The following is a 12,261-nucleotide window of genomic DNA, read 5'->3' on the forward strand; positions in this document are numbered from 1 at the left end:
ATAAGGCACGAGTGTTGCAAACGCAAGCCACATAAGTGGGTGAAGTACACATAATTGAAGTACATAAGCTGCACAAATTTCGCATATGAGTAGTATGGCTCTCATATATGTCAAGCAGTTGAAATTTATTAGGTCAAGTATGTAGCAGATGAAGCGAAACTTTAAGAGCGCAAGAGAAGTTGAATGATGAAGATTATCTCAGAGTTAAGGCTGATATCAGACTATAAATAAATATGTAACAGATATATAAATATATATAAAAATAAATGTACTAAATTAAGCTGTTTCATTGATAGCTGATATCAGAGTGAATTTTATTTAAATTAATATTTTTGTATACACACATAAAATGTTATTTATCAATATTCATTCTCATATATTACAATATCATTGTCTCGCTTAAGCTGAAATTTAATGATACTGCAGCTACAAATGGCGCATTTAAAATAATTGAATGCGCATTTCATATTGTTAATGAATTATACGCATTTTTTGCATCATTAAATCAACGAAGGTCTTTTTAAATTAATTACTATGGTTCGTCGCAGTTGATGTTTCATTTCTCATTTCTCATTTTCCATTTGCCATTTACCCCACTTCCATTTACCTTTTGGCCGATTTTTCACATTTTTCTCCACTTCTCTTCTCCCCGACCCCGCCCAGCGAGGACATTTTTACTTGGACTGGCAAAGGCAGTGCACTCAAGTGAAATATGTTTTAAAATTGCCGAGGCGTGTTTGGCGGCGTCAAGTGGTGCTGTTGCTGCTGCCATAGGGAAGGCGGATGACGAAGGGGCGGGACGGCGTGTGTGCAAACACACATTTCCGTTGCATGCAGCGCCACATCCGACGCTGATAATTAAGTTTTGCTTCCCCTACAAGAGGGAGACACAAGCTAAAGGACAGACTAGTCTGGGCAGTGACGCGCATTAAGTCACCCATAAAGCTGCCACACACACGCACACACACACACCACACATAGACAACAACTCCCCCAGCATATACCAGTCAGTGCCTGTGCTTGTTGGCCTGCGCTTTAATTGATTTTCCAGTTGGCCACGTTATCAGCATTTGCCTGTTTGCCAGCTGTCGTCTGCTGTCTGCAGTCTGCCGTTTGCTGCTGGATTGTCATTTTTCTGTAATGTGAAATCAATTGTTTACTCGCGTTTGACAAGCCTGTTTTACATATCCTGCCGTGTCGTGTCCTTCACAACTTAAAGCTGCGTCAACGCACAGCTCCAATTAGCTGACCCCAAGGCTCACGTCAGCTACGCAGCTCAAATGGGCTTGCGTCTTAATTGTTGCCAAGGGGCTAATCATCTGAGGGAATTGGGAGCTCTCTGAAATTCATAATACATGAATTCCGTTCAAGCTGAATTAATGGCTTTATATATACAACGTGATGAACATTAACAGTATACAACTTCATTAAGTGGATGCAAATAATTATGAAAGCTATTTAAATTATTTCTTTAATATTAATTAATATTACTTTGTATATTACTTAGCTTTAAAGCAATGAATTGACTGTTCAGTAGTTTTTCAGTGTAACCTTATACACACAGACATACACACACATTTGTATGTACCTACAGACACAAACATTCATACACTTACAGCAATATTTCACGGCTCGTCCCAATATCAAAGGACACTCACAGAGCTGCACGACATAATCGGAAGCAAGAGCAAAAAAAAAAAAATAAAAATACAAAAAAATCACAAAGATAGCCCACAACAAAATAACAAATAAAACAAGTAGAAAAATCAACTGTAGATAGACGAATAGTGAATGCACTTTCATAGAGATTTTAAAAATGTATATATATAAGAACTTTCATAAAAGTCCAATCTGTATATTTATGAAATTAAACATCAACAGACCTAAATAAATCACATAGAATTCCTTTGATTGACTGATTGACTGAGTGGCTGATTGAGCTTAATATATATAGATCACAATATCAAGTAAGCCCATATATTTTATCTCTACAACTTCTTAAGATGTTTATATGTTATGATGTTTTTATATATTCCTGATATTTAAACAATTTTAATCATCTTATCAAACACAATCAATGCCTCCACTGAAATACCACAAGCAAGAGTATTCAAAAAAAATAAAAATAAGTGCAAAGGAAATTTTGCGACAGTTGCTGCCAATGTTGGCGCCTGACATTCATTTTATATACACGTATATGTACATGTGAATGAGTGTGCCTATGTATGCGTGTGTGTGCGTATATAGTTGTATCTATGTATATGTAACTATGCCAGTGAATGAGTGTAACCGAGAGAGCAGCGAAGTCCGCTTTGATAAAGTCATTTCATGTTCAGGCCCAGGCAGCAGGTCGATGAGGCACCCAACACCAAGTCCTGGACAGAAACCAGAAGCAGAACCTGGCAGACGCGCTAAATTATTGTCGAGCATTTGCAGCATTTTCCTCATTTCTCATTTTTCATTTCTCATTTCGTTTCTTTTTTTTCCCATTTTATTCATCTTCATTTTATTGCCAAGAAACGTGTCGTCAATGTGTGCAGGGCTATGAATTATTGAATCGATGCGAGGCTGGACGGCGTGGGCCAGTGGGCGTGACAGCGATTAATGCGTGGCCCGACTTTATAGCTCTTAGAGCAGCGCAATTAGTGAGCAGCCAGTGATTGCAGCGGGGCTAATCCGTGTGTGTGCGTGTGTGTGTGTGCGTGGTACTTGCCCCATCTGAGTTGGCCTCAAACTGAAACTGAAACTCAACCTCAACCTCAGATCCAACTTCAACTTTAACTTTCAATCCGACCATGGCCGCCAGCGTCCATTTCGCTGGGGGCCAATCGGCTTCATAAACTGAATGCGCATATTTCATGTTGGTCGAGCTGAATAAATTTCACTGCGCTTTCATATTTTATGAGCGAAGGGCAATGGGAGTGAGCGAGCGAACGACCAAGCAAGCGCCGGACCGAAAAGCCAGCCAAAAGATAAAGAACTAATAGAATTGTGAGTGAAGGCGCTTGGGCAGTCGGACTTTTGCCTTATATGTAACTATCAATAACTGATAATATACCCTGTAAATAGTAGTAATGAAGAGTGTATTAAAAATATGATGGACACTAAATTTTAAAAGAGGGATAGTAGAGTTTATATTCAAAGGCTTAAGAAAAATAAGCATATATTATATATGGGAATTTATGAATTTCCAGCAACTGCCGCCAGGGTATCTATTAGTCACATATTTACTGCAGTCCCTTAACCATTTTTATATGTAATTTGAATGTGAAGTTTGTTACGTGAGTCGCTAGTCAACTATTCATGACTGCAACAGTTGTAAAAGTTGGTTTTTCGAGTGGGGACTATGTGGCGTATGAGCAATTTCTGTTATCTGTTCACTGTGTGTGTGTGTGTGTGTGTGTGTGTGTGTGTGTGTGTGTGTGTGTGTGTGTGTGTGTGTGTGTGTGTGTGTGTGTGTGTGTGTGTGTGTGTGTGTGTGTGTGTGTGTGTGTGTGTGTGTGTGTGTGTGTGTGTGTGTGTGTGTGTGCGTGTAAGGGTGTGTGTGTAAGTGTATGTACCACAAAATGTGCTACAAGCGCCCACAAGTTGCTAGTCGAGTTGTTGTTGCTGCTGCAGCTGTTGTTGCTGTTGTGGCAATGTTCAAGCGAACATTTGCTTGACTTCCAGCTACATAATAGACCTACAGCACAAACAAACAAAAACGCCAAAGTGTCAGACCTACTGAGGCTGTGTGTGTTTATGGATGCTACGTGAGTGTGGGTACAACTTTCACTGCGTGAGACGAGACAGGGACAGTGACCTCATATGACAATAATTCGACGCATTTGTGTCACATGGCACAACGCAAAAAGCGCAAACGTCAACAATTACGAGGCGCAGACCAGGCCAAGCCCACCAGAAGAGAGCCCAAGCCACCCACTTTTAGCCTAGGCAATTGCCGTGCCCGGACATTGTGTTTGTTTCTCTGTGTGTGTGTGTGTGTGTGTGTGTGTGTGTGTGTGTGCGTGTCCGTTCTTTTGGTATCTCTGGCAGGCATTTTGGCCGTCTTCCGCTAGCAGCCTAAGTGCGACATATTTGCCTGGCTAATTTTCGCACACTGAGCCAGCGCGTCGCAGGACATGCGGTTCGAATGTCCTGGCCCTATGTGAACCGTCATCCGGTTGTGGGCTCACATTTTCAGCCACATTATATTTTTACCCCGTTCAACTGAGAATGTTTCTGTGCTCTTTCTCTTTTTGTGTGCCCTTTTTTTTTTAACCCAGCTGCTCTAAATAGGTGCCTAAGCAAAGGGTTCTGTAATTATGTCACGAAATATTTGAGGCATAACTGGAGATATTTAAGAGTCCATTAGATTAAATTCTTACATTTTTAGGCAGTGTTTGTAAATGTGGTAAACTAACGAGGCTTTTGGCTTTAAGGCCTACTTTACACACTTTTTTTATTGTAAGAAGTCTTAGGATAGAGATAGATCAATGTACATATATTGATTCTATAGACATTGATATAAACATCATGGAGATAATGACTTTCGCTAATGATATAGATAATGACTTTCTCTGCCCTGCTATGCAATCAAAATTCTCTAGGGTATTCCATATTCAACATTCCCTTGATAATAGTTTTCTTCTTGCTCTCTTTAGGATTCCTTTTCGTTTCTGCTTTGCTTTCTAGCACTTCTGAGACGCTTTGCTTTGCTTTGCTGGCCCTGTCATCCTCAGCTCATTGTCATCGTCCGGTTTTCTGATTCCGCTTCCGTTCTCGGTTAACAAGCAGCAGCTGCCTTACGACGTTTGCCATTCGCCATCAGCCTTCAACTCTCGCTTTTTGAGCTGAGCAAATCAGTTTATGGTTTTTGCTTTTGTTTCTTTTTGTGGCTTACGATTTTGATTTGATGGCGGTTTGGCTGTAAACGTCAAATGTTTTCACTGATATGCAAAGCGCTTGGCGCCTGTGTTCCTTTATAGGTTTGTCTATAAAATAACAAGCTTAAATCGAATGCGCTGGAGCGTGCTTCTTGTCGATACGGCTTAAATGCTTGAGAGCAGCACGGGGTCCTAGGTCACAGAAAAACATTTGGGTAGACTAACATGGCTAATGCTGCATGTGGTTGTTGTTGTTGTCGTTGTTGATTTGTGAGCGACATGAGCCGCGTGATGCCCAAATCAATGCGCACATTAATCAAATGCCAAAGATTAATTAACTGCACGCTCTTGGAGTGGAAGTGAAGAGGGTATGTGGAGTGGCGTGTCGAGTGCGGCATTGTGTATGCATAAATGTCACACATAACAGCACTCATACGCACTGTAGTGCCACATTTAACACGCTGGCTGCTGAGCGCTGTGGGCAGAGGGAAAGCTTGGAGTCCCGCTACTTGGCCCTATTGCATGCTGGCAGGAAGGGAGGCAGGAAGCCATGAAGGCAGCAGGCAGTAGTCAACGAATGCGCGTGGCATTTAATGAAGCGTAAATGGTAATTGACGACTCAAAAGTAAAGCCTCCAATGCCTGGTGACCCAAATGTGCGACGGCATTCGACAAGCGTTCGAGCTGCTTCATTAGAATGAATGTCTGTCCCCCTAGACTACCCTACCCCACCCTACCCTAGCCTAACCTCTGCTAGCCATGCCCTACCTCTACGCCAGCCATAGCAGACAGAATTTTCGCTCCAATTGAAAGACGCATAAAGCTGGGGTGCAGGCACTCATATCGTTTCGTGCCAGTAAACAAATACAAAATGGGGTTTTGAGCAAATTGAAAAGCGACGCTCAAGTGTTTGACAGGCGGCCAATACAATGAAAATCAGAAACAGCAACAGCAGCGACAGCAGGAGCAGCAACAGCAGCAGCAACAGTCGCGGCAAGTGTCATAAATACATTTTTGTCACCTGCACACGAAACGGACATCGGCTGCGATTCGATTCGAGTCGAGTCGAGCCCCAGCCACAGGAATTTTTAGCACACTCTGTGCTAAATACTCATCGACAACTCTGACTCTCTCTCTCTCTCTCAGTCTCTCTCCTCTCTCTCACTTCCACTCTCTCTTCAACTCATTTCCCCTACGCGAAAGCTTGCGAGGTAAGCTTTATTCCTGAAGTTCAGGCCAGGCAACAAAATGTTAACGTGTCGCACAATGCGCAAGGTCAGTGCAAGCTGGAAAAGGTAAAAGCTGGAAGGGGTTGCTGCTGCTAATGCTCTTACTGCTGCTGCTGCTGCTGCTGTTGCCATTGCAACTGCTGCAACGCAGCAACAAAAAAGAAAAGAAAAGCTCTTTGATCATTTGCCATGAGAAATGGCGCTACCCTAACAACGGCTCTGCCTCTCCTCAACGGCTGCTCAGCTGCTGCGGACTATGCTCATCTGCTGCCGCTGGCGCTGCTACTGCTGCTGTCGCTGCTGCTGCTGCTGCTGCTCTGTTGATAACAAAGTTTTTGCACTCTCACGCAAAGCTCTGCTCCTGGATAAAAAGGATGCGCGCTGCCAGCACACTTTCAGTTGGATTCTGAGCGAGGCAGCGGCAACAGCCCAAATTGAAGAAGCACCAGAAGTCGGAGATAAAACTATATATATATATGTATATATATATATATGACAACGCAGCCTGGATGGCCAAGGAGTGCTAGCTAGGAAACTAGCCCAGAGTAGTGTGTGAGCGCGTGTGAGTGTGTTGTGAGTGAGTGAGTGTGTGTGTGTGTGTGTATGTGTATACATACAATTCAATTTGTTTAAGTGTGCGAGCCGCGAAAGAAAAGTGGAAAAGTGGAAGTGCGTGTACTCCTCTCTTTCTCTCTCTCTATCTCACTCTCGGTGGTCATGCAATTGGCTGGCATAGCCAAATAGTTGACTGTTCACGGCACACAAATTTCAAGCGCAGCGTGCACCACCGTGGTTTGAGCCAGCGACGCACTAGACGCCACGCACAACCGTCGCACTGGCGTCGTTTTGTGAGCGCGGCTTGATGCCCGACTCGATGATGGATATGGAGCATCGGGATCATCAGCTGCATCGTCCACTTCCTACACAGCAGACGCACCGTGTGGTGGCCACCAGCAGCACCAGCACATTTGCACCGCCAGCGCCAGCGCCCACGGCGACCGTTGAGGCGGCATCAACGACAAGCGACAGGGACCACCAGCTGCCCATAACAGGCACACCAAGCATGCAGCACCATCACCAGCAGCCACAGCAGCAGCTGCCGCCGCCTCAGCAGTTGCATCTGCAACAGCAACAACAGCCACCTCAATTAAGAGAACGCGAACACCACCAACAGCAACCACAGCAGCAGCAGCAGCAAATGCAGCAGCAGCCAATCCAACAACAGCAGCAGCAGCAGCAGCAGCAGCTACCGCTGCCACACAGCCATCATGCGTTGATGCAGCAATCGCATCAGCAGCAGGCCATACACAGAGCCGAGCAGCGACGAGGTGAGTGAGGAAGAGTGCATAGTGCAAATGCCTGGGAAATGCCTGTACATATATTAATAAACATATATACACGGATACATAAATATATATATAACTAATTGTGTATATATCAAAAAGAAATTGAAGCTGCCTGCTGGCTTTTTTTTTTTTACTTTTATTTTATATATATTTATTTTTTTTCAGTTGAAAACATTCTTTACGAACTTGTTGCGCGGCTGCCCTCAAAAATATGCTACACAATTTTTGAAGCGCTGCTTTTTAATATCTTTATGAATTCTAAATGTACATAGAAATCTACGAGGGTAGTCTGAAGAATTGGTGAGCTTGGCATAGCGCAAGACTAAGCTCTATAAATGATTTAGTTTATTTTCTCCACTTGATTTTAATAGTCTCTTTTATCACTTCCCATTAAGTTCACTCATTATATTTAAGTTAGCTCAGACATAGAATTTTTTCGTTCGCCCTCGCATTTATTTTTAATGGCAATCTTTGTTGCCAATTTCATTAGCGTAAATGGCAAACGTTTTGCACTCACTTCACTCAACAGGCTCATCATTTATTGATGCTATTTCGCTGCCAACTGATCAGAAAAAAAGCTGAGCGGAAACTTCTCATATACAAAGTATATATTCTCCAAGTCGTGCCAGCTAATCATATATCTGTGTGTGTATGTGTGAGCCTAATATATCATCTTGTATGCACGCTAATCGCTTCATTAGGCTGAACAAAAGGGTTGGCAGCCGTAAAGCCAGGCTTAAACACATTTTTTGGCATGCACGCATTTTGCATGCAAAATTCAATCAGAGTGCCTCGACAAGAAACCCACACACACACACACACATACAGAGGCTCGTATATAACAAGAGAAACGGCAACAGCAACAGCAACATCAGCCGCAACAACAAAAATAACAGCAGAAACAACAACAACAACAACAACAACAACGTGACCCATTTTCAACGTAAAGCTTTTTGCCTGGGGCTGCTGTGCTATGACGTATGCGTGCAGGGGCGTGAAAAGAAGGCGTAGCATGTGGGCGAGGCGGTGGAAGGGGGCGGGTGGTCTCTTTGACAACCGCTGGCTGGTCGGTCATTAAAAAATTATGGACCACATGCTGTTTTTTTTTTTTTTTGGCTGGCAGCGCGTATTAACGCAACGCATTTACATTCAAGAATTATCATAAGCGCCAGAACCAATCTCATCTTTATCAAATGAGCTACAAATTTATGCAAAAGTAAGCTAAATATAGCTTAAATATTAAGGTATTACAAAAATGTTTAATGGCCTGGGAGAAAAGTATGAAAATATGAATGGAAATTTCTGCTCGAAATGTAAATGTCATACAGAAGAAAATTATTTGAATAGAGTGAAATGTAAGATATTGAAGAGTGTAAAAATAAAAACAAAAATTAATAAAAAAAATAAAATAAATTGACCAATAACAATACATAGGAATAATTTTATAAAGTCTCTTTTTCGCAGTTCTTAAGTGAATATTCAACTGTAATCAGTGTATAAAATATATACATATTAGACTTTAATCAGACGAATAATATTACAAACTGTGTATATTCATACATACATTAAAACACATGAATACTGTATATATATATGTATATATAGTATACACATATATATGTATATATATATATTGCCTAACTAATTGTAACATTCACTTCTTGAACAATTTACTAATTTAAAGAGGTAAATTTTGTTCCGCCAGCTTACAAACTTCAGCACTTTCTCAACTGATTTACTCTGGCTAAGCTCTTACTTAACTCTATACGTATTGCGGGTGCCTATTTAACCTAGTTTTAAAAGTTAATTTAACCGTAAGCCAACTACTCTACACAGCTAGAGCTCTCTAATGTCTTTCTTCTCTTTTCACCTGCCCACACCGAATGCATTAGCCGACTTAACTCGACTGATTGCGAAAAATGTGACGCAAAGAGCCTAGGATAATATCAATAATACTTTTTGTTCCCCCTCCAACTAATTACAATTTGATGCTGGTTTATTTTTAAATTTAGCTCTATGGCTATAAATCTATTACCACAGCCACAAACACAAACACACACACACAACTGGGAGACCTTCATTTGTCAGCTTTCAACAGACACCTCGTGCCCATTCCCATTCCCATTCCCATCCGCATCCGCATCCACATCCACATCCGCATCCGCATTCTCATCCGCACATTCAAATTCGACGTCAACGCCATTGCAATTATTTTGAAATCAATTTCAATAAAAGTTTCGTGCGGGCCCAAGTTGGTCCTTGGGCAAAATGTTTAACAGCTTGTTGGCTTAACGTGCTCTTCTATAGGTAGTTGCCCACAAATACCCATCAAAGTTGCCATTGCGCCGAGTTTCAGCTATTTGCAGCTTTTGCCACCCAGGCTTTTGGTTTTGATGTCTGTGTGGGTGTGTCTGTGTGTGCGTGTGCCGGTGTCAGTGAGTGTGTGTGTGAGCTCGTTAAAAACACTTTGCTTGACGCTCAGCGCTTGGCATTGTTGCAAGTTCTCAATGAACTGTAATTGAAACCGAAACGGAAAGCGGGCGAAGAGCAAAGCAACAACAACAACAACAAAAAAATTGTAAGCGACACTAATTGCCAGTCGCAGTTGCCAGCCAAAAACCGCAAGACAAACTGTAACTGCAACTGCAACTTCAACGGCCGACATGCGCGGCAACTAGCATTTAAATGCATGGCATGCAACATTTATGATTTTTCGTTTTTGCCGCTTTAGCTTTAGTTCCAATTAACTAATTAGTGGCTTTTGCATGCAGCGAACACGTCATCAAAAATTATGACAACAATCCAAAAATGACAAAAGTAAACTGAAAGAGTATATGCCACGCCCCACGCCCCTACGACCCCACGACTCGCGGCCCCTCCCCTGCTCCGCCCACTCCTCAAGTCCTATTAATTTTTCAAATATATTTGATTTATCGTATTCTTCCAGATACACAAGCAAAACATTCACATGGATTTCTCTATTGTAAGTCGCACAAATTTGGAAAAGCAAATGAAGATTGAAAACAAAATGATATAAAAATAGAATGAATTTGTATTTAAGCTCTGTTTTTTTATTTTAAATATTAATTATTTGCATAAGGTTTTAGCTTTTCATTTATTGGCAAAAGAATTAACAAGAAAACGAAATACTTGAAGATGATTTTCAATGAATCTCTCATGCCAATGCTTGGCCCAGAACTGAAGAAGACAAAAACAAGAATGAAAAAGAAATACAATCTATATCAATTACCCTATCCACATTCCCAACAGACAGAACCATACAAAAATACACAGAACTATAAAGCTTAACTACTTTTTAACTACGATTATTTCCTTATTACATATTTGTTACTTGAACTTCTTTTACTACTACTATCTCTATCTCTAACTTTTTTATGGTACAACTGTCGCGCGCTCCTAAGTATGCTACAGTTTTGTTAGTATTCGTATTTTTTATAAAGCTCCCCGATGCATAACAAAATATTTTTGATATCTCTCTCTCTCTCTCTGTCTCGGGGCCTCGACAACAATAGAAACTTGCGAATTTTTTTGGCTAAACATTTTTTGTGGAAATTTGATATTTGGCATTTGACATTTGACATATTTTTAGCGTCGTCGCGAGATATATACAGCTATATAAGAACATAAATATATGTACATGTTTTGAGTTATATTTTCTTTTCTGTGCGTGTTGTGTTAACTCGATTTGCAGCATTTTCGCTGTGTTGCTTCCATTTTGCGCTATAATTTCTCGTTTTCTCTGCAGCTGACGAGGAAATCAGCGACAAGGCGTCAACATGCGGCAAATTGCTCATATTTCTATCCGTGGCCCTAGTGATAATGACGCTGCCCTTCAGCCTGTTCGTCTGCTTCAAGGTAAGCTCCATTGTCAATCAAATGCAACTCTTTATTCAAACTGCAGTGGGTCACAATTTGTATATATATGCAAAGTGAAAGGACGTGGCTGCAATGGCCATAAGCCAGGGCTTAGCGAGTGACTGACTGACGACCGAGTGGACTTAAGCACGGTTTGAATGAGTGATGGATTGACTAAGTGTGCGCTTAAATGACTAAGGGAGTTACTCATTGAAAATATTAAGAGCGGACTGGCTAACTGGCTTATCATAAGACTTATTGATGAACTGACCTGCCCTCTGATACAGTATCAGTAACTAAATGACGGATTGACCATGGTAGGATTGCTTGATTGACTAACTCTCATATTGAGTGACGGAACAACTGCTAGATAATACATATGAGTATGAAAATATTTACAGACTGATTCAAAAACTTATTGATGGACTGAATTTTAAAAGTTGACTGATTGATTGACTGATTGAAGTGACTGACTGACTGTCTGATTGGCAGAATTAAAGGCTTGCTAATAGATTGAACTGGCTAACTGATTAATACATTTACTAATTAATCAAATAATTTACTGATTGCTTCAGTGCTTGAATAATACAAAAAAAAATCCGATTGTTTGTTACGAAAACTCATTGATTCAGAAAATAACTGATTGACCAACTGAGAGATTGACTAACTGATGAACTCTACTCTCTAACTGAGCATTTAAGTAAATTACTTATGAATAATGCATTAACAGCATACCGAGCAGAAACTATTTGCTAATTAACTGACTAATCGCTGGCCAACACACAGACAGCACGAAGAGTCAGAAAGAAACTTCATTTTCACTTAAATAACTAGCTTATGATAATGCAATTAAAGCATCTTCCGTCTCTCATTGGATTTGGAAATGGAAACATGGAAAATCTGGGTATAAGCACATGTTTTCATTATCGATGGCAAACGCCAAGAT

General features: G+C 41.1%; 1 protein-coding gene across 12 annotated transcripts in view; it reads left to right on the forward strand.

The window, feature by feature from the left end:
* Positions 1-12,261, forward strand: part of LOC108650099 (band 7 protein AGAP004871) — a 42,540-nt gene that overhangs the window by 17,428 nt on the left and 12,851 nt on the right. For 6 of the 12 annotated variants that reach the window (XM_089260164.1, XM_089260163.1, XM_089260165.1 and 3 more), the window contains one exon: positions 11,206-11,315. In XM_089260164.1, coding sequence (XP_089116290.1) covers positions 11,206-11,315 — 110 coding nt within the window. Of the gene's footprint in view, positions 1-6,310; positions 7,422-10,386; positions 10,423-11,205; positions 11,316-12,261 lie in introns of those variants that run through there. The other 6 variants (XM_089260161.1, XM_089260162.1, XM_089260166.1 and 3 more) reach the window with 3 other exon arrangements.

The sequence above is a fragment of the Drosophila navojoa genome, chromosome 4 (genome assembly GCF_054131105.1).
Source record: "Drosophila navojoa isolate 15081-1374.11 chromosome 4, UAZ_NAV_1.0, whole genome shotgun sequence".
Lineage (NCBI taxonomy): Eukaryota > Metazoa > Arthropoda > Insecta > Diptera > Drosophilidae > Drosophila > Drosophila navojoa.